General features: G+C 38.4%; 1 protein-coding gene across 4 annotated transcripts in view; it reads left to right on the forward strand.

Annotated features, from left to right (window-relative positions):
• PTPN13 (protein tyrosine phosphatase, non-receptor type 13) overlaps window positions 1-23,103 on the forward strand; it is a 117,700-nt gene that overhangs the window by 12,390 nt on the left and 82,207 nt on the right. For 3 of the 4 annotated variants that reach the window (XM_027652793.1, XM_027652796.1, XM_027652797.1), the window contains exons 2-3: window positions 13,248-13,367; window positions 21,055-21,224. In XM_027652793.1, coding sequence (XP_027508594.1) covers window positions 13,253-13,367; window positions 21,055-21,224 — 285 coding nt within the window. In that variant the 5' untranslated portion in view covers window positions 13,248-13,252. Of the gene's footprint in view, window positions 1-12,042; window positions 12,060-13,247; window positions 13,368-21,054; window positions 21,225-23,103 lie in introns of those variants that run through there. The other variant, XM_027652795.1, reaches the window with a different exon arrangement.

Raw genomic sequence — 23,103 nt, forward strand, 5'->3', positions numbered from 1 at the left:
ACGTGAAATTGTCAAATTGATTAAGAAGGCAGCAACATATGATACATTCCTTAACTGGTCTAACTCTCTGTGGTCCACCTGCATCAATAAAAGATTCAAGTGCTGTTATATTATCCTTCTATTCTTCTTTCACGTAATCCCTCACTAGGGCAGTGGGTTCAGAGATTGGTTCTGTTGCAGTACAAGTATAATTTGTACATGGGCGTTATCTGTGTATGTCCTCAGTCTGTCTAGCTTTCCATTGCTATTCATAGGAATGTTGTTAAGAGGGATGATGCTGTGACTCGCTTTTCTCTCATAGTTTCTAGGCCTGTAGAGGAAAAGTTTCTGCTAGTTTGCCTTTGTTGTGCAGCCCAAGGGTGTAATATGGCTCTTTGTCCTGTCATCTACTAGTGTGAATGTTTATCATCCAGACAAAGCAAAACTTCCCTGAACTCTTATTTTTTTGGTGATAGCAGGCTTGGTGTTATGTCATGGGAGGAGGTGCTGCTAGCTTGTTTTTCCTGTTTTGTTGGCAATGCCATCTTCCTTAGCTTGTTCTGTCCTGTAATCTCTCCAAGTACCAAAATATTATGGTGTGCTATAATAATGATAATGATCAGATGGAGTTCTTTCTCCATTCTGGTGTGTGAAGTTAAATCAAGTCTGTTATATCATGGCTATCTGTCTGTCTTTGCTATAGATCAGGAAGTCTGTTTTGTGTGGAAGGTGTACTGAGGAGCTGTATAAATCACTCTTGCAGATTTTTCATGTTGCTATCAATTGATACTGAAGCTTATGTTCATTGTGATGAGGGTCTTTCTTACAGTAACTCCAGATCCCATCCTTGGCTCAGAAACCATAAGTTTGGTAAGCATTCAAGGCTGAGCAGCAGTAACAGGTAGATTAATCTTTTGTGGAAGAGAAATGGCATGTTTTCTCATCTAACAGGAAAAGGACTAATAATCACATCACCTTTGAGGGCAGCTAAGACATGGAAAATATCATGGCTGTAGGACTGAATAAATTATGTGTAACCACTGAATTTAAGATGAATCATAAATTGGGTGTGTGTTAGAAATTTGTTCAAGGGGTAGTGTAGTCAATTTAACAATTGTTCACTTGTAAACATGTACTGAATCATGCAGTATATAATTATATATTTTTCTGAAGTGTGGTGAGCAGAGTGACAGGGTGAGGGACTCAGGTTAACTGGTCAGGTTCTGATTAACTTTTATGATTTTGGTACAAAGCCATATGTGCTGTGTCAACTCATGTTTTGGAGCAAGATCGTGATTTCCTAACCATAGGCATTCCAAGTCTTCAAGTGGCTTTGTCTACTAATTAATCTGGAGTTAAACCCTCCTAATTGCAGGATTTAAACAAGATGGTATAAGCTGCTTGGGAAGGTTTTGGCCTCCATAAAGAGCTCATTTAAAAAAACAAGCATCCAGGACCAAAAATCTTCATGTCTTGTGTGAAATCTTTGAACTGATAGCTCTCTATACATGCTGCTAAATTAGTTGGTGATAGTTGTCACACAAGCCATACTGTTCTTAGTACTTGGTCTACACCACATCTAAAGAGTTTAGTGGGCAAACAATAGGTAGATTTTGATGTGTGTTATCAATTGGAGGAAATGGATCAGCTATGGATAGTTGGATAAAGAAAATCTGCTTTTAAAAAAAAGGCAGTATTTTTTCAATAGCTGCAAGATGGTGACAAGTAATGTACTTAGAGTCCTTGATAATGGTAGATTTAACAGAGAAGCTAAAGAACTTGAGAAATACTGCAGTATGAAAATACCAGCAGCAGATGACTGAGAATTTGGGAAATCCTATAATGAACCAGTAGGGAATAATATCCTTCCTATAAAGCTTGTCTTCCATTTTCTGGGCCATGGTGTTTCACAGCATGGAAGTGTACATGGCACGTTTTCTGCGCTCTCTCAGATTTTTGTGTGTCCTGCAAATTGGTTACTGGTTGGGAGTGTGTATGCAGAGAACATGCACAGCTTTAGTCTTAAATTAATATCTGTATGCCTGAGTGTGGAGGGAAGTGCAGAAACAAGGGATCTGAAATCTGAGAGGATGAATGATCACCTTAGTTGTCACAGTTTCTGTGCTTGGGACAAGCAGGTGTTAGGCAGAAGAAGAAATCTCCATGTTTGCACTGTATGACTCAGAGCTCTGTTATCTTCTCTATTATCCCACTGGGTTATTTTCATTAATGATTTCACCAAATACTTTTTCATATAGTTCATGTCTGGACCTTTCTGCTAGATCACCTAAATGACATTCTTAGTTCCTGGGTGAAAAAAATGAGATGTATCCTGTTCAAGGAGGATGTTAATGAATTTCCAACAGTCTTATCTTCAGCTCAACATCACTTCAGGAAAGGGAAACATCTTTCATATCACTTGAGCAGCAGTTAAATACTTTCAAGAAGTAGCAGTTAAATAGGTAACTTTTTCTCTGGAATGTTAGTCGCTTTTGGAGAGAAGAACTTGCTGTGAAGTCTCTTATGAGGACAGGGCTATAAACAGATGATGGATGCCTTTGAAGTGCTTCTCAGGAAATGGTTCTACCCTTTGAGACCTGTTAGTGCTACACTTGCAGTACCACACCTGTAGAGCGAAGAGCTGGTTTCTGGACAGATGGAGGTCTGTTATTAGAGTTGCAGGCCATCTGCTGGTACCCCATCTGTTTTTTACAAATGCTTACAGAATCTTATTTAAATCTGCCTTGGCCAAATCCTTTAATAGGCTCTAGAGACCCTCTAACAAAGCTTTCAGGTAGTTCCTGCTGACTTTCCAAAATAGATCAGTGTTCTGGCCGTTTGTCCTTCAGGGTTTTTTACAAGTCTGTTTGTCCTTCGGGGTTTTTATCCTGTCCTTAAGCAGAAACTTAAAACAAAAGGGAATTATTTAGTCTATATGAAATATATACATGCACACAAAAGAGCATACACATTTTATATAGATGGGTGGTAACATAATACATGCACATGTATATGCATATGTATGGGGACACCACACACTCTTTATCAAAGAGTGAACACTATAAAAAGCACATCCTTCCTGAAGGCCGATGGAAAGTTCAGAGAGCCAGGTATGTAAACTCACTTGCCAGTGCTTCTCATTTCCTTAGAATCAGATTGCCCTAATTTGAAGCAGGAGCTTATTGCTTGTTGTTCCATGGACAAGTCAAATCCAACCAGCTGCCTGTTCACAGCTGTGCCATTTCCTCGAAGTGTCTGTGTTTCCTCATGGGGTATTAGTATGAGAAATAGAGTACAATCAGGTATCTCAGTTATGAAGAGGTAGTTCTCTAGAAGTTCGTTCTGCATTGGAAATGTATGAAGTTGCTATATAAAGTTAGTCACTGATTTCCCCCTGCTTAAGTTGTTTTAGCATAAATTTTCATGAAGATTTTCACACCTGATAGGAGGATAATGTATCATAGACAATTTAAGTTACATTTGGTGCATGTAAAAATTATAAATCTTACATCCTGTACTACCATGTCTGAGTAGAGAAAAGCTCTCTGAGAACAAAATTATTTTTTTTTTCCTGCTACAGAAGAGTGAAGAAAATGCAGTACTCTTGATAATTTGCTACTGTGCTTGAATTAGCTTGTATTTCAAGCTAATTCAGATAAGCAGAGCACTGATCTCTCACTTTATGCCTTGGTCCTTAAGACATAGCTTTTCTTGTGTGTACACTTCTTGACAGCTGAAATGTAGGCCTATGTTCCATCTTGTCTGTTTTTCAGGGTAGAAATTCAGACTTTCACAATAAGAATTAGTCATCACTTGTGTGAATAATAGCTTTACACCCAGACAGGTGAGTTCACAGATAAGATATCCATGGTGTCATCTATCTGCAGAACTTGCAATGTTCTGTTCCTTATGCCATATCTTTATTTTTTTCACCAGAAATGAACCAAAAAAATCCTAACTGAGCAGGCAACACATTTTTTCTGCTGCAAATCCTGTGTTTCTGTGTTGCCTGTGTTGTAGAGCCTATGTAGTTGCTTAAAGAAGTTTACATTTCCAGGGAGTTGGGAATATTACTTTTTTGAGCACCGAAGACTGCAAAAATGGTGCACAATAGACCCTCCTGATGGATAGTGACCTCAGGAATCCTTAAGTTTGACAATACTTCTTCCCCAGCTGTAGGGCTCCTTCAGAATTATTCCTGACATTTACCAGAAACTAAACCATCATTTAGGATCATGTCTGAGAAGAGTGTTGTATTTGGGAGATGATCTATCTCCATCAGTAATTATTTGGACTCTCCTCAACTGTTTCCACCAAGTCACAAGCAGAAAAAATGTGTATGAGGATGTAGTTCAGTTTAGGGCATTGGATAAGAAAGCCATTGGAGCATTCGTAGCAACTGATTAGCTGAAGACAATACTGGCTAGGTAGTAACTTTTATTATTGTTTTTTTAATTATAATTTACATGGCAAAAACCAAACAAACACGCAAGTGCAGTATATTAGAAATATTGCTAAATGGGGTGATCCATGTGGGAGTTTGTTAGCTTCCATATTAAACTAAATGATTACTTAAACAAAAATCCTTGTGTTGTAGTAGTACAGCTTCTCTACCTGTATATGTGTAAGGTAAAGCAGTGCTGGAGGAACCAGCTACAGGTAGATGTCATTTTCAAACTTGGTTCTGTTACTCAGCCAGTTTTATTTCTCTTATTGAGTATTGTTTCCTTCCCAGGCAGGACATATGAAGTAGCTGTTAGTCTGAACTGTACTCTGAATACCAGACATGCATTTTGGTTGAGTACACAAGTCATGCTCCCTGGTAGCAGCTCACTTTCCTGTGATCAGTGTGTAAGGGTGCTGCTTTCAAACTAAGAACACAACAGAACTGTTTCTGAAACTAATGCATTTTCTCAAGTGCCATACGTGAGGTTGTTCTAACTGTGGAGAAACTGCTTTGGTGGCATAGTGAGGTATCTCTTCTGCTAATTTCTTTTTCCAAAATGTCTGATAGTCAAACATATGAGGCTGACAAAGATTGTTTTGCTCAAATCCACCTTTCTCCCTCAAGAGGAAGAAGTCTCAAAACCCAAGTGAGCCATGCAGTTCACTCACCATAATGACAGCAAAATCCATTTGTTGAAGGATTAGATATGAATATATAAATTTAAAATCTGGCTTTGAAGTAACATATGGTAGGGGCAGTCTTTATACTTGTTAAGAGTATGTTGACTTCTAAGATACTTACAAATATACTACAAACCTAACACTTTTCTTTATTACTAAGGTTGGTGGGTATTAATGATTTCCCCTCCCTACCCCAGTATTAACACATTAACCTAGTATTTCTAGACCTATCAGGAAGACTTTCTAGTGCCACATTGAAGGAAATAAAGAATTCTTACTGTCTTGGCTTAATTTCTTGCTGATCTAGTTGTGCTGCCTTCGTTATACTGGTTATTACGTTACTGCAGGGGCTGTCTTACCAATAAGAGGCATTTATAAAGCAAAATACCTTTCTCTGTTACTGAGACTGAAAGGATTAACATCTGACTGAATGTGAACCTTTCTGTACTAGAGAATTTATCTAATGTAGTAAAAGTTGTATCACTTCATTACCACAGAAGAGGCCTTAAACTAAGCTTTTCAAAATCTACTCTGGAGTAAGTTTATCCATTAGTGAAGTTATCTGCTGTGCAGTACTGACTTTATGAGTACCTGTTAAATCAGTGGAACTTACTTGTAGAGTCACTGAATTTCCAGGCTGTGGTAGTTTATATCTTGGTGTTAAGTATTTGAGCATTATTCTTCTCAAACATTGTGGATTGATTATAAAGAAAATAATATTGTAGTGAATGAAAAAGCAGTCACTGTACAACTGCCACTGCTTATTTGACTTGCTCACCAGAGCCTCAGTGTCTTATTTGTAGATAGCTTTAGAATGCCACAGATGGTGGGAAGTAGTACTTAATGACTTAGAATAATGCTTCCTAGTGACTCCATGTATTTAAATCATGTGCCTGCTACTCTTTCTGTTCCCCTGACAATAGATCTGATTCCCTCTTCAGCAGCGCTGAGAGCTGCAAGTAAGGACAGACCTTCAGTCATGACCTTTCTATAGTATGTGAGGAATGTGTAGCTCTTGCATGCAACAATGGAATAACTGCTGGACTAAAGCTGGAGGTACCATTCTTAGTGCCATTTATCTGATAGACAGTATATCATCACTCCATAATGGAATTATGTTGTCAATAGTAAGATGTGTTTTGCTTCTGGTTATCTCAGGTCATTAGAAGAGTTTCATCTGTGAATTTGTGTGAATGAGGGTGTTATTGGTTCATCCGCTATTTGAAAATGTTACTATTGCCAAGCTAGTTTGTAGACCTGAAATTTTTGCTTTTCATTTCTAAAGCTTACCTTAGTCACAGGTCCTCTGTTTCTACTTAGCAATTAAAATGAAAGTTGCAAGTATGAGAAATGCATCAAGGAGACATGCCTCTCCAAGGTGGAGCAGATCAACAGCAAAATAAGGGAGTTGCCCAAGAATCTTACACCGACAATTAAACAAAGAGAGGGATACAAGAGTCATGCTGCGATTTATGTGGATTAAGCTTACTTTGTAGTGATAATTATATACTCTCCTGAATAAAATTTTAATATCAAATGTGAAACATCAGCTACCCTCATGTATAAAAAAGCATTCTACAGTTGCCTAGAAAACATGACTTTCATGATCATTATATACATTTTGGACTGGATTTACTAGTTTGCCTTACACGAAGCTTCAGATAAACAAGTTTATCTGGTTCTGGTGATAGAGAGACAGAAGAGCAAGGGAGGAAGTCAGCACTAACCCTTGCTTGTCTTCCATTGGGAGTTCAGTCCAGTGCCAAAAGCTGGTTTCTTTCCACCTTCAAGGAAAGAAGGCAAGCACTTTTGAGTAAAATAAACACTGCTTGTCCTGGAGGTGCGAGCCAAAATTCTCAGTATGTCACATTCTTCTGTCTTTCAGATATGGGAATGTAAGACTGATTTAAGGCTTTGAAAGGAGAAATGCTAACATCTCATCTGTTCATCTGTGTATGCTCAAATAAAAGGCCAACATTTATATTTCTGGGAGCGTTCTCACATTCTTTGTGTTTTACCACAGATTTGAGCTAGTTTCTGTTCCTTACTTAGGAGGTCTGAGCTCAAGCAGCAGGCTATCAGTTTGAAGAGGAAATGCAGTTTTCAAGAAATTTTCTTGGTTATAGTTAGAGAATTTGCCCAGGAGCATGAGACTGTTTTGCTGACATTTCATCCTGTCTGCTTGCAGGAGAGAAAAAGAGGAGAACATTGAAGGAAAAATGTGAGTGGAAGAAGCTAATCCCTTCCACAGTGGGGAGGAGGGCAAAAATGCTTGGGTTGTAATACTAATCTCTGCTGACCTCTCCAAAATGAAGGAGAAAGGAATAGTGTTAAAATAATGTTATTATCAGGTAGCAGGTTGAATGAAAAGCACCATGAAAGTGTATTTTTTCACAAAAACTTTGGTTCACCCGATTTCTGGGCATGTCTTTAGAGACTTAAAAAAGAGCTGGAAGATGAGATTTGGATCTGGTGGGGATTTTTGTCCCCTCTTTGTATCTGTAGGACAAATGAGAAAAATAGTTATGACACAAGGGTTTGTTTCCTTATCCTTTAAGAGAGTAATTGAGAATAATGTGCAGTAATTAACTTGAGAGCAGGATTCTAAAAAAAAATAAATAATTCTTTAAACATTGTTGACTTGATTAGCTTGTATATGTGCCTTGATTGCATGCTTGACTTGTCTATTTGCAAATAATGCCTTATTTTCTGGACTGTCTATGCAAATTAGACCTGCAGGTATAGGAAACCACATTTTATGTGTGTATTTGAAAATAAGGTTTCAAAGACTACTGAAGCACAAGCTTTCTAACTTGGCTCCAGGGTTCCTCACTTAAGTGCAGTTTCAGCAACAGTATTATAGGGGATAAAGTAATTGGTAGATGTAGTCCAGGTCTTGTTCGGGGGTGTAAGATGTGGGTCAATGTAAATAAATGGAATAGATGCCAGGATTCTGAAATTAGAGGGCATGGTAATGACTTAAGATGCTTAGGTTCTGAAGTGGGAGAGACCAGACTTTCAGAACTGTTCAGGTCTAACTCCAGTTCAGTGTCACTGAGGCTTGTGCATGTTGAGTACTTTCAGAAAGCACTTCAAGCTCAGTGAGTGCTGAATGAAAGTGTCAGTGTTCTATTTTCAGGCTGCTAATCATGGCCTGAGAAAGGTGAATTTTAAGAGGCTCTCTTGGACAGAATTGTCTTGTTAAAGGTTCTTCTGCTTCAGGCATTGCCATCTACAGGGAAGAGGCCTAGAAGGGGCTCTTGGCTTATCTGCTAAGAGAAAAGTGGTCCTTGGAAACTGCCACTTTTTGCCTAAGTATACCTGTGGGGCAAAGGGGCAATATTGCCTGTATTTGGGGCAGATAAAGTCAGGTAACAGTGTTTTCTATGGAAGAAATAAGGTAGGCTTTTTCACACAGAAAGTATTTTGGATGTGTATAGAGCCTTCTTGCTATCTCTTCTCTGTTTTAAATTTTGTTGAAGGATAAAAATGAATACCAGAGCATTTTATGCGATTATCTAGAGATTCTAACAGTGTTTTTATATTCTAGATTTTTTTTTCCACTACCTCTAGCATATCTAAAAACATCTGCAGAGTGTATACCTAGAGCAGCTGCGCTCCATCTTTCTTGGCAGCATATTCTGATGAGATATCAAGTATGGGGGTCAAGTATGGGGGATTGCAGGCATTTCAGTTAGCTGAAGTTGTTAAAACATAGCTTTTGACGAAAGTTTTCACTCTGAAATTACAATGTGGGGAAAAATGCTGATGCACATGGTAAGGAAAAAGGCAAGGGATATGTGTTACTGGTACCAGAGCACAAAGTTGTCAAGCATCCGTTAAGTTGAAGCAGTGTGACTTTTAGTCTGTTTTTGGAAACTTTTTGTCAAAAATGGCTGCTATTACAGTCTTTATTAATCACAGTTTTGGCAATAGCTTTTTAATATTTTGGCTGGCAACAGTTCAATGAAATTTGGAAAGAATAGGCCATTAAAATTTTCCTAATTCTTGGTTGCTCTTAGAGACCTTCAATTTCAAATTTTAAATGTGCAAGGAAGAATGGTGGTGATTGTAGGAAATGAGAATTTTGAGCATTTAACTTCTGTTTTGCATACATAATTAAAAAGTGTTTTGGAGACTTTGCAAGTTGTAGGAAGTTGTATCTCTTGCAGATGTGCTTTCCTTTGTACTGTGGACAGAGCAAGTGGGAGGCCACCTCATGTGCTCTGTTGGCACTGTTTGCGTGTTCCATGGGTGTTGAGCTCTTAACGTGGGTTACTGGGACTTTAAAGTGCAGGGACGAGGAGTTTACTGAGCTTGATTTACAGGCAAGAGACAGAAGTACCCATCCCACTCATCAGGGAGTGTGTGAGTTGTCTGTCTAGAGGGAGGAGCTGTCAGCTGCTCCTCATGAGGCACATAGGCTTTTTAAAGGAAGTACCTGAGATACAGGAGAGGCCTCTGACTTAAGCAGCACTTTTTCCTGTAACTGCACTGCTTGCATGGCTTAGGGCTGAGTTGTGTAGAGGGTGAGAAATCACATTCAGAGCTTGTTGATACAAATGATTTACACCTGAATTCACTCTCTTGTCCTGGAGCATAAAAGCTGCCTCCACATGACACGATTCCTTTCCTGTGGAAAGAGTGCTCCTGTTGGTCTGGGAGTAAATTCTGTCCCAGAGAAAGCAACCTTCCAGCTTCATGTCTGTGCATCTCCATTATTAACTATTTTCATTTGTCCACTGTCTTCTGACACTATGTTGTGCTCTGTGCTGTTTGAGTGTCCCCATTCAGATGTTCAGTGGCTCTGATCATGCATGGTTTTTGTGTGTATGGGTAATGCCCTAACAGTTCATGTGGAGTTCATATCACCACATAACCCTTTGGTGTGCCCCTTGACCATGACTGCATCTGGACTTCGCACGTCATGAGGTAAGGTTCAGAAACAGGATGGGCTTCACTTTGTAAGCCTCTCAATCCCATTTCCAGCAAAGTGTTGGTGTGGCTTCATACTAAGATGCCATCGTAACGCTGTCCCAAGAAAAAGGGAAATGAACTCATCCTTGGTGCACCTTTCAGTGTTCTTTAATCTGTCCATTCTCATTACAAGGAGTGAAAGAAGCAGGGGACAGGATTCCATCAGGGAGAGGAACATTGCAAGAAAAATGGCCTGTTGGTACATGACTAAGAGTCCATTGAGAACTCTGCCAGTGCATCTAGATTTCTTTGCCAGTAAACCTGAAACACTGGAAAACACAGGGACTGCCAGGAGCATCTTTGGATATTTGAAACAGACTCGCTTGTACTGTTTGTACAAGAGAAGAGTCTTTGTTTTACTTGCAGTTTTGAATTCTGTGTGCCTTCCTGAAATCTGCTCACCCTCTCTCCTTGGATTACCTCCTCTTTGCTCAGTTGAAATCAGCTGAAAGTTTACCCCCAGCAGAGATAACTCATCTTTATTCCATCTTTCCTGCATTTCATTGCTGTTCTTAGTCTGTTGTCCCCTGTTGGTATCACCCAACTTCTTTTCTCAAAGTTCTTATACATAGGAGTTTAAATACACGTTTTAAATGATGATAATATTTTAGATGAAAAGGAATGTTCTACAACTGTATAGCTGCTGACATAATGGTGATTAGATGAGAAGATAGGCAGTCTATAGTTTTGATGTGGTATTCTACAAAAACTTTATATGTTTTTCTCTCACAAAAATTACTTGATACTGTCCTTATGTTGCAATTTATGCAAATGCTCGGGTGTTGCACAAACCCAAAAGCTTTTGTATTTATTAAGTACCTAAGCTTCTGTATTCACAAAGGACAAGATGCTACTGAAGATTCCCAGAATCTTAAATAGCATATTTGCTAAAATTGTGTATTGCAAACATTAGCATTCCTAAAAATTTCTTGTGAAATTTCTTGTGAAAATTCCTTGTGAAAAAAATCTGACACAAACGAACATGTGGGGAAAAATATGTGTTGTGCGAGGCACTTCCACTGTCAGCTCCATCGTGTTAAATTGGTTCCAGGTGGGCTGTACAGGTGGAGAAATCTGACCATGGATTTGCCCCCCAACAGCTTTATCCCAGCTTGCTTCAGTCAGTTCCTTGGTGATAGAGAAGGTTTTTTTGTGAGAGGTTCTTTAATCTTTACAAGCAGTGGTGTTGGCCCACTCAATGCTGTGACAGACAAGCACTGCAGCTTAAAGATACTTTCCAGGCAGAAAAGTTACAGAGTTTCAGAGAAAGTTACTAAAAAGTTACTGAAACAGATTCGCGTCAGTAAGAGTCCCACTCGAATCCCAGTTTGTGCCGTTTTTCATGTGGCTGCTTTTGTAACGACTGGTTTTTGATGGATTCTTCTTGGGCTTTCAGAATCAATTTGAAATGTTTTGGGTTTGGTGTGTTGTGTGTTTGATTATTTCTCAAACTACTGCTGTCTGTAATATGAAAGCAGATGTTGTTGCTTTAACTGCTACAGCTGAGGCCTGGGTAGCTGGGTGGATACTCAGAGGCTTCTTACTGTGATCGAGAAATTTTTTTGTGTAGGATTCTTTTACTGTGGATGTAATGTTTTTGGGAACCTCAGCAGACATGCTTATCATCTCTCTTGTGTTGTTAAATGGGGAATTGGCTTATATCTGCTACAGAAGAGTCCACACTATTTAATCACAGCTGAAAGGATTTGGGATTTTGCAGGATGGGGAAAAGGGGAGTGACAAAGAAGGATTTTGGAGGGGATTGTTGTTGATGGCATTATGCTCAGCATACTCCTTTAGAATATTTAGCACAAAAAGTTTTCATTTGCAGTTCATTTATTTTTGGTCCCTAGGAGAAGATGAGATCTTTTAATCTGAATAATCTTTGATTCTAGATATACATACTGGAATTTGAGACTGTGCTATGAAATCACACAATCTGATCTGATAGATCAGATACTCACTCTGTGCCAGGTGTATGTGAATCCCATGCTGACTAGAAACACATTTATCTCTGGTTTTTCATCCATTTATAAGAAGTCTGTGTGGGTTTTCCATACAGACATATCCCTTTTGAATGGCTTATTTATTTTTCTCTTTGGGAATTCAGATTTCATCTTTCTTTTAAATGTATTCTGGATCTGCTTTCCCTTGCATTATCTTTTGGTGATGACTTTTGAACATTAATTGTCGAAAATAGATCTGGCTTAGTAATAGGCAGAATAATTATATGCTGAAAACTGGCAAGTTGTGAAATAAGGGAAAATAAACTGTGCTGAAAAGCAGCCAGCAATATGTAATTTTTCAATATGTAGTTAGGAATTCTAGCTGAAAAGGCTCTGGGTAGTTACTTCAGCAAGTATCTTCAAAACCCATGTTTTCAAATAGAAACAGCAGCATATTCAGCCTTTTATGTTGCCATCACATGTGTATAAACCTGGTTATATGTAAGTAAAAACACATGGAAGGCACGAAACTGCCTAGACAGTTGGGAAACTAAATATAGGTAGTCAGCATGTCCTCCTTGCAAGTTGTTAGGTGAATATCCATGAGTGTACATCTGAGCCAGGATTGAATGCTGATGGGGAGGCTTTGGCTGGAGATTTAAAGGAAGAGGGAGGAGCCTCCAGCAGTACCATTGGGTCATGTAAAGCTGTTGATGCCAGTTGCTGATCTCCAGGCAATAAGCATTGCTTATGGGACTGTCTTTTCCATTTCCAGCAGCAACTTTGGAGCCTTTGAGAAATAACAAACTCACCCTGTGAAAATATATTCCTAACAACAGCTTAAACCTGTCAAAATAATGTTAAAAGCTGGTTTATTTTAATGAATCTGTAACTACTAAGCAGTCAGTCAGTTTTATAAACAGATAACTCTTACCCATAGCATATGGACTAATGCCAGCTTGTTGAGTTTATTGATTTAGAGCCTGCAATATTTTTATGGATGGTTGTTGTCTTAACCCAAGTTTTATTTCTTCATGGTAGCAGGTAATCAAAGTTCTTCATCGTCTTGGAGAATGTTTTGTATTATTTATATTTGATGGGTTCTATTAACGTTAGAGAATTTTTGAGAATTGAAAATGGGCTATTAATACTTGAACAGTGCATGCAAGAAGAAGATAACTCTTATGTAGTCTTAAATCAGTCTCTTTCATTTCCCAGGTAACATGCATGTGTCACTGGCAGAGGCTCTGGAGGTTCGGGGGGGACCATTGCAGGAAGAGGAAATATGGGCTATTTTGAATCAAAGTGCAGAGAGCCTTCAAGAACTATTCAGAAAAGGTAAGCATTTTTAAAGACTGATGTATACAGAACTGGAAACATCTTGGTTATGTGTAGGTGTCATATAAGTAAACTGCCTTGTCCTTCCTGGGCTCTAAACCCAGATAACAACTTGCTCCTAGGTTGTCTTTGGGTAAGTACCTAGCTGCACCCCAGCCCAAAGGATGTTTTCACTTCATGTTCTGTCAGAACCTGTGGCATATCTGGTTTCATATGGTGATTATTTTGGTAGGAATCTACCACAGGGTTTTTGCATTATTTTAGACTCATTGAAATGAATGGAAACATTAAAAAAAAAAAGTGATGAATAAATCTGAGACCATTGGAGCACTTTGGTACTGAAGGGGATGTAGAATTAGGTACAGTACAGTGCAGTTGTGACCAGTCTGCTCTGAAGAAGTATAGCTTCAAGTGAGACAAAGGTGAGCAACAGAAAACTTGACCAGAGGAGGTATTATTCCCCAGAATTCAAGTAGCAACATTTATATAGCTACTGAGAGAAATGTGGTGTCATGTTGTACTTCAGAAGAGTAGAAGTCAGTATTTCTCCTTCACTCCCCCAGTTTAGTAGGCTCTAAGCTGAGCATCGGCCATACTGCTAATAATGTACATTTTAGTACTAGGTCTGAGTATGGAGCTGTTCTTCTTCCTTGTGTTTTCCTTTCTTTTCTTTAACATTTGTAAATCCTTAAGGCCCTTCCTTCCCTTTTTTTGCTTTTTATAGCAATAAAAGCTTAACACAGATACTGAACTTCAGTAGCATCTTTAACCTGGTCTCAGATAACATATGTTCTCATGATGCATCTTAGTATTTCAGCATATTTATAGGAGTCATCTCTTTATATAAAAACATGCATATGTAAGCTTAATCAGTTTTATTTATGAAAAATCAAACGGCTCACACTTTGAAAATATTCACTGTTTTACCACATTGCTCTGCAGGGGTCACATCTTTGTTATTGAGGGCAAAATATTTTGTACTTTTTACATGTATTTGATTTAGAATTTCATCAAGATTCAACATCTAAGTTGGTTTGGATTGAGGTTTTTTTTTAAGATTCGGTTTAGATGATCTGTCAAATGAGACACTAGATCTGTCTTATGCGTTGCACAACCTGTGAAAGTAGCCTCTGTTGGATACTTCACAGACTCCAAAGAAGGCAGATGTGAGCAGAAACTGCTATATGGTGCTTGATTTCTGATCAAGTTTGACTTAGCATTATAAATACGAATTTTATCAACTTATTCAAAATATTTCTTGGTAGGTGAATTATGAGTGGTTTTGATATCCTATGCAAATTTACCTTTTTTCCCCTTACCAGCGAGCTCACAGCCCATGTGTGGTAAGAAGTGTTCTCTATTAGGAATGCTGAGTTTATTGTTGCAGTTTAACCAACTGTCCTGTCCTGCTGCTTCTCATACTGCAAGAAAGAGAAAGCTGGTGTCTTCTTTCTCTCTCTTTCACTCTTTGTTGTCTCTCGAAGAGAATCAGAAGAATTACTTCTTTTAAGAGGGCAGGCTGTTAAAACCTTGAATAAAGAGAGATCTTGAATGATTAGAGGTTTACTTTTGTAAACTTTACAGGAACTGACACATGGAGCTCCATCTTGTAATCCACCTGCAAGATCACAGTTGTATGAGTATATAATAGTGAAACCACTTAAGACTTTATATTAGGTCTAAATTCTTTCCAAGGAAGTCTCCACTGAAAATAAGAGCTCACCCTTTCTTGTCCTGAGAGTAGCTCAGAGAAGAGTTATCACAATAACTATGAAGACTGCATGCAAGCATTGGCAACGAGAACACAGTCCTCCTTCGGAAGGACAAGTCCTGAAAGATGTGAGCACAAAATGGAAATCTGCCTCAGGACTTCTGATGTGTGCTTTTTAAGGCAGGAGAATGTTTGCCAGCCAAGACTGGCTAAGGTGGCAGAAGCTTCTGGTCTCACTTCCTATCAGTAAAGACCAAAACACACATTCAGATAAAATCAGTGCCAGAAGAATCTGTCTCTTCTTGGAGATGAAGCTGTTTTATTGAGTTGTTTTTCTGCTAGTTCAGCAAACTATTTTCAGTGGCATGCTATTAATTAACCTGGGATATAGCCTGTGGTAAAAGGCACGTCAAGAGACACTCAAATGAAAGAGCTTTACTGTGTAACTAAGGTTGATAAAGGCAATCTAATTCCTCCCAGCAAGATCTGGATAACCAGACAGTCTTTAATGAAGATTTGTCTTCACAAAGGAAGCAATCTAGAAACCTTTTTTGGTCATCTTGAATATTGCTTCTATGCTGGCTTGTAAAGATGCACTGTGGATGTGCAGGAACAGAGAATGCAAAGGTTCCTGTAGACTTGTCTGACTCAAATTTTTTTCGTTATTTGTGGAAGACTTGTAGCAAAGAGATTTCCTAGAGAAATCTTGGTTTCCTTGGTCAAATTTCAGACCCATTTCTTCCATGCACATGGTGTGAAAGAACTACTGTGGAAGTGCGGGTGTATAGCTCTGAAGTCCCTGCTCATGCAATTCTGTAACAAATTTTAAGCTTTGATGACTGTTTTGTACACTAAGTTTCTTTAAAAAAAAATAAGGTATATTGTTCAACAGTCTGTGCTCCAGCTGTTTTGTAATGAGGGGGATAAAAAGGCCGTGGAAATCATCAACTCTTAAATTGCCATCTGTTGGCAGCCTCCCCACACCAGCCCAGCAACCACACACACTTAAAGGGATTAACAGCCCAAGTAACCATTTATTTACGTATGTAATCCTAGTAGAGTTTTGGTAGTTTGTTTGAAGTTGGGAATCTTGCTATTACTCAGACAACTGAAAACCTGTTCTTCAATTAATTTCTTTTTTAAGCTGGTTTCTGGAAATTAGGGAAAAATTCTCAAAACAAGCTTCTGTTGCAGATTTGATGACTTCTTGATATATAAAAGCTTTGTGTGTCTTTTAGTGAGTCTATCTTCTTATCCATCAAACCACTTAGTAAAAGAAGCACAGAATGAAAGTCCATGTCTTACATGGTTAATTCTGTATCACACCATGTCTGATTCCTTGACTGATACAGAAGTGTTCATATTTTCATCCCTATTAGTATTTACAATTCTAACAGATGTTGAACTCCTTGAAAATACTTCACAAATTTATTTCAATCATTATGAGCAATGAAAGCTTAGATTGAAATGCCCAGTTGCTGATCAGTGATTTAGAAGATCAGCTCTGGTAGCTGTTCTGTCAGCATATTATAAGCTGTTAAATGAGGGAGAAACACAATCTAGGACTCAGTTGCAGATCTGACATCAGTTGTAGTGGTAATGTTGAGATTAATCTGGAGATTTGAAAAGGCCGATACCAGACCTGCCCTTCTCTTACATCTGTTTAATTATCTGCAATAACTATTTTGTTGTTGAAAGGGTGTATCAGCTGTTTCAGACATGCTGTATCTTGTACTCAGTACTCCATGAGGTCAAAGGAAGAAGTCTTTGAAGTAATCTCAAATGTGAGTGTATAAGTGTAAGGGGAGTGCTGTGCTGTGCTCACTGCTGCTGAGAGTTATAAAACAAGCGTCCCTCTAATTTGGTAGGTTTAACTAGAAAAAGATTTATCAAAACTTGAAAGTGGAAAAGACTTCATGTTGCTTAGGCCACTCCTATGCTAAAGTGTGTACTGAGGATTCTGAAAATAGTTGGACCTTATGTTTGGAGACACGTATCTAAAGGAAGGAGGAAGAGAAGGAGAAAAATGTGTCTGATATTAGAAAGACGTGTTGAGCAAAGAAAGACACTTGGCAAGTTGACTGTCTTGCAAATTTGTATGTCGGAAATGATTTATGTAAAGAGAAGTTATATCATCAAAAAGTGGATGTGAAGAAGGAAGACTGTGGTTTTTGGGGACCTGTAAATCTTGTTGACATACTATTGTACCTGCTTAGCTTGAGCAAGCGTAATGAAAAAAAGGAAGGTAAAGTGTGAAATGTGTTGATGGGGACTAATGATGGGTCCCAAGTAGTCATGGACGTAGTTGGGATGGAGGAGGAATTAGATTGTTTTGATTGACAAGAGGGAAAGTGCACAAGAGGGAAACGCGAAAAAACCAAATCATCAGTTATCACCCAGTCCTTGCTGGCAGGCATTAAATGATGGCTTTTTCCCCTTACCAATATCTGTTAAGGAATGATTTTACTTTTTCTCACCTCCTGGTAGTATTTGGTCTTTTGGTTGCTGAGAAGGAAAGAGACTGGGCTTTTGTAATTTTGTTGGGTTTTTAAAAATTCTTTACTTTATATTTCTTATCCCTTCCTCCATCCCCCACCCCTCACCCTACACCAAATGAGGCTCAGCTACTACTTGTGCTCTTTCCAGAACTCTCTGCTGGATGTAGTCAGCATAACAATGAAGCGTAATGTGGTGTTATGCTGACTGAGAAGCAACTCAGGATCTAATTGTTCACCCTATTTCTTGCTCCAGAGTTCTCAGGACAGTGTAAACTTCAGTTAGTCCCTCAGTGTTTCCCCTTGTGCTGCTGGTTTCCAAGTGGTTCAGTATCACATCAGAGCTCTCTGCGCAGTCCTATCCCTTTGTGCCCAAGGGAGAGGGAGCAGAAGTACTCAGTGCTGCTTCCCCTGCACACCAGGCATGCAGGGACATGCTGCACCAGCCCAAAGGAATGTAGGATTTACAGCATAAGTGGTCCCTTGTGCTGGCATAATCCTGGCATGGCTAGGGATGCGTCAGTGGTCTGCCTGCCTCCAGCCTGGCCTAAGCATACAAATTTTCAGGTTCTTTTGCTCTAGGACAAATCTTACTTGTCTCAGTGAGGGCTGTAGAATGAAGCAAGATGTGTGCTGAAAACCTTGTGTATATTTTTGAGTTGTTCTGTGATTTTTTTATGATACTCATTTTGTGTTCTGAGAGAAGTGAAATGTGCATCCATGCTGACCATTTTTGCCAATGGCTGTGGCCTAAGAGAGAAGCAGGGAAAAGACAGAACTGAAGGAGCTTGAATTGTGAATGCAGTTTGGGAATTCAAAATTACCTGCCATCAATATAGTAAAATAGATCCATATATTGTAAAACAGATCAATTTCAAATATCCTGTATTAATTTAATGTTTCTTATAATGTGGTGGGTCTTTTTATCTTTGGCTACTTGTATGCTGTTAAAGCATGTAAAGAATTTTTTTCCTTTCATCTGTTTGGCAGATGCTGTGTAGCTGAAGATTATTTCTGTTTTTATTGCATTTAAAGCCAGTTCACTGTCTTACTTTTAGTAAGACCACACTATTTATCTCTGTCTTGGCACTGCTTGTTTTAAACTGTGCTCTCACAAGTGTTTTGTTACCAAGTTGCATAGTTCTGGAGTTAACTCAGAAGGCTGGCTGTAGCACAGTTGAAAGCCTGTCGGATAGAGAATTGACCAGCAGCCGTATCCTGAATTCCAGTGCTTTTAGAAAAAGGGGTTTTAAACTTTTTCTTTTCTTTTTTTTTTTTCTTTTTCCCCTGTATTTTCAGGAGTATGTTTCTCTTACTGCTCTGGTAAATTATCCTGAAAACATGTTAAAGGGTAGTAGTGTTACTGAAAAATATTTTCTTAAGTTAAATCTATCTATTTGGAACTTTGAGACAGTTATTTTGGTTTACAATGCATGCCTTAAGGGAGGAAGTGAAGAATGAGTTATTCTACTCTCCTTTGGAACAGTAGAATAGATTCCCAAAGTTTGGTAGTATGATCTGCTATATTAGTTATAAGCTAATAATAAGGAATTTAAGAAGATGTTGACAAAACAAGTTTGGCAAAGTCAGCTCTTTTTGTAGACTTGTAATTAATCACATTCATTTTACATTACTTCAGGTCATGAAGATTGTTGAGTGTGGGTGGATCAATAAATTCAGACTCCGTATCTGTAGGGAACAGATGCATGCTTCAGAGTTTGTTGAAATTAGTATTGGGAAGACTTCAGACTAAATGTGGGGATTTTTAAAATTCTTCTTAATACTAAATCAAGTTTCTATCTCGTTAACTCTTTTTTCAGACTATGAAGACTTTTTATGTATTTAAAGTATTTGTCATACAAAATGTGAAATTAGGTTAAAGCCTCTACATTACTTAAGGTTCCTGAGTTGGGACTTATAAGAAGAAAACTTAACACTTTAAGGTGTTGCTTGTTTGGATTATTTTTGTATCAGTGGTGTATACACACAGGGTTATTTTTGAAAATCAGTGGCTAGCTATGGTCATCTTCCTAAAACTGTTTTGTAGCTTCGCTTTTCTTATGTTCATATAATAGGATAGATCTGTTCATCTTTACATTTCTTTTGTTTAACATCACAACTTACTGCCACAACAGTGAACAGCAGTTGTTCTGTTTTGTTTCAGAGGAAATGGGGTTAGAAAACTGAAGGACTTACCTGGTAGATCCTTTTACATCTGATACCTGCAAGCCGTAATTTAATACATATCCTAGGAGATTAGAAATATTCTAGATTACAAGATAATTGAGCAGTCTAGGAATCAGCACTGTAGGAACATCCTGAGCTGTTTGGAGAGTGGAAAATGTTGTTAATGGTGGAGCTGAAGGAGGATATTATTGTTCTGCTGTTGTTGCTTACTATGTAGAAGAAAGACCTAGCATTCAAATGTGTGTTTTCTCATATCTTCGATATAACATGTAGCAGAAGACAGAGCAATTACCTCTTTGCCTATGGACAAATAAAAGTTAACTTTTATTTTTATTTGGCTAAAAACTTGTGCCTTCTTCAGTGAAACTGAGCTGATTCACGTTTGAGGTGTAGAAAAAAATATTTAGACTCAAGGAAATGGTCTCTCCTTTTTCTGCCTTAATTCAAGGTACATTTGAGGGTTTAATACCTTCCCCTGTGGGTGCAGCCTGGCCCCTAGCCCCTTCCTATTTTTTTTAGGGGAAGTCTGTGGCCAGAAGTTTCACAGCAGTATTATCTGACATCAAAAACCTAGCTGGCAAATTGCCTATTCAGGGTGTAGGAAGTTTGCTTGGTCACTTTTGGTTCTGCTATTTCGGTGCTTGTTTTGCTGTTTTCAACTATTCACAGGTTTTGAATGGGCAATCTTACTAAGGTTTCAGGTTTTCTTTGCCCACTTGTACTGCTCCTAGAATCATTCTTTCCTTTTTCACATTTGTAATATTTTTTCACTTTAGACTGAAAAGGACCCAAAACCATTTCTGTTTTGTCCTGTTCTGTCTGCCACTGTAATAAGCAGCGTTTCATCTCTACTTACTTTGTCTTCGCTCTTCAAACCATTGCTGCAGCAGTAGTGCTATGTTAGTATAAGAGTAAACCCCATTCCTGTGGTAGGAATTAGCTTTAATGACATGTGCGCTACAAAAAATGAGCATTTTGTATGTCAGCTGTAACATAAACGAAATAACTTGAGGACAGGAGAGCTTGTGAGTATTTTAGCAGGCTCTCCCTGAGCTTGCTGGTATGAGCAATAGCAAAGTATAGTCAAAAAAGATAGGTGTTACTCCTCAGTGTGATTAAAATTGAGGTGGTTGTTGTGGTTATGAAACACCTCAGGTGGAAAAGGAGGTGTGAGTCCCTTCCACTAATAATATATAGGCTGATAGTAAAATAAAATCAAAATAAAATCAAACTACATGGATTTAATTTCAGGGTGTTTGTTTTTGTTTTTTTTTTTTTCACTTTTCAACTACAGCTGATCCTACTGCTCTGGGATTCATCATTTCTCCGTGGTCTCTCCTGCTGCTTCCATCTGGCAGTGTATCATTTACTGATGAAAATGTCTCCCAACAAGACCTGCGAGCATTCACAGCACCAGAGGTTCTGCAGAACCATTCACTGTCATCTCTGTCAGACGTTGAGAAGGTACAGTACCTCTTCCTTGGCAGACAGCTGTTGTGTGTTGCTGTTGATCCCTTCAGAAAGGAGCTTTAAATTGTCTTTTTTTGTGTCCCTGTGGTTTGTGATTTGTATGTGTAGTTTGTTCTGTGAGGGGGAGGGATCCTCCTGCTTCGTTTTTGTTCATAAAACTGGAATAGTGATTATGGTTGTATGCAGTTATGAAGAAGAGTCTCCACAGGTCCTGGTCACATATATGCTACTGAGAGCCACACTTGGGCAGTGGCTGCACAGAATAATTGACCTTAAAACTAGTCTTAAACAACGCTTCACCTTCTTTTTCTAAAATGTTTCAGTGACATCACCAATTGTAATTTTCAGAATTTTTTTGCAAAAATGCATCTGAGAGGTAAGCAAAGGAGTTAACTCAAGCAGTCCAGGGCTTTGACAGAAGGGATATTCCTGCACTCATCTCAAAAGAAATTATTTGTTTTAATTAGTGTAAGTGCTCCTCAGTTACATGCAAAATTACCCCTTTCCACCTTTCTTTTTTAGCTCTTCCCCAAGGGGAGATGTTCAGACAGGTTAGGTTTGTATATGTGATCTCCTCCAGATCATTGATAGGCACAGTCAAAATGACAGGCTTCTCAGATGTTTTAACAAGAATTTGTTGCAAATGGTAACACTTTCTCTGGAAAACCATTCCCTTGGCTTAGTCAAAGATATTTAGAGGTGGGAGTAAAAAAGGAAGCGGAGCTCTGTTTGTATCTCCTTGGCTTCTCTGGATCAATAATCCTTGGAGAGGGAAGCTAACCACAGCCAGTTTTGTAATCTGGGAAGAATTATGACGTTTGGCAGTCTTCCTCCAGGAAGAACAGCAACATGTTCTTACTCCAGAGGAAAGTGGTATTGGCATCAATAGCTGTTGTGTGCATAAGGACTATTAAAACATGTTTTTCTGTGTTGAATATTTTGTGTTTGCAGCTTTTTTCCTTCTAACCTTGTACAGAGTCAGTTTTCTTTAGAACTGTATTATTGAATACATACTGAAAATTGGTTTCCTGAGTTATTCTCAAGCCCTTTAGAGATCCCTCTTGCCCTGCATATTGTCAAAATGAATGGTATCATAAAATATGTTTATAATTTTATCTATTAGAAAACTATAAACAATTGGCAACCTAGGTTGAAGGTTTAATAGAGAAGTAAAAATGACACTGACATAAATGCAAATTTGGGTTCTGTTATGTAGGATGCAGCTGCCAAGTTCTTTGGTCATACTGTTGGAATTGTTTATCTTCTTTCAAGAGGGACAACACTTTTGAAGATCATAATGTTACCTCCAGTGCCAATTCTGAAGTTAGTGTACAAAACAGGCCTTTAAAAATGCAGGGAAAAGTTTTGAAGTGACAAGTTTGTGACTTTTTCAGAGCTGATTGCATTCTTCGTTCTGTGCCAGTATTCAGTATGCTACTTCTTTCTTTTTGAAATAAATAGAGGGCTGTTACTATTAAAAGCCATGATATGATGTTTCTTGATATTTAGGAAGAAATTACACAGAGGGACCTCTGTGGCCTGTAAGCTCCAACACAGAGCACATCAACTGGCAATGACCAGATACTGGCATTCTGTGCGTATGCAATGCTAATTAATCCTCTCCAATTATGGTGCTGTGAGTTTCTTTCCTGGTATCAGTATAACTCTGCTTGCTGGATGCAAGGTGATTTACTTACTTGCTTATAAAGAAGAAAGCTCCCTAAAGCATTACTTTGTACAAAACACTTTTGTCCTTTTATGGCTTTATAAGTTGAAGTTATTAGGGCTGATAAATAAGTTATATGTGCATCCCTCTTTTTTTGACTGCTTCCTTTTGCATTCATATTAAACTGAGTATTGGGTGGTACACACT

Source organism: Corapipo altera, unplaced genomic scaffold, assembly GCF_003945725.1.
Source record: "Corapipo altera isolate COAL_440 unplaced genomic scaffold, ASM394572v1 69, whole genome shotgun sequence".
In the NCBI taxonomy this organism is placed as follows: Eukaryota; Metazoa; Chordata; class Aves; order Passeriformes; family Pipridae; genus Corapipo; species Corapipo altera.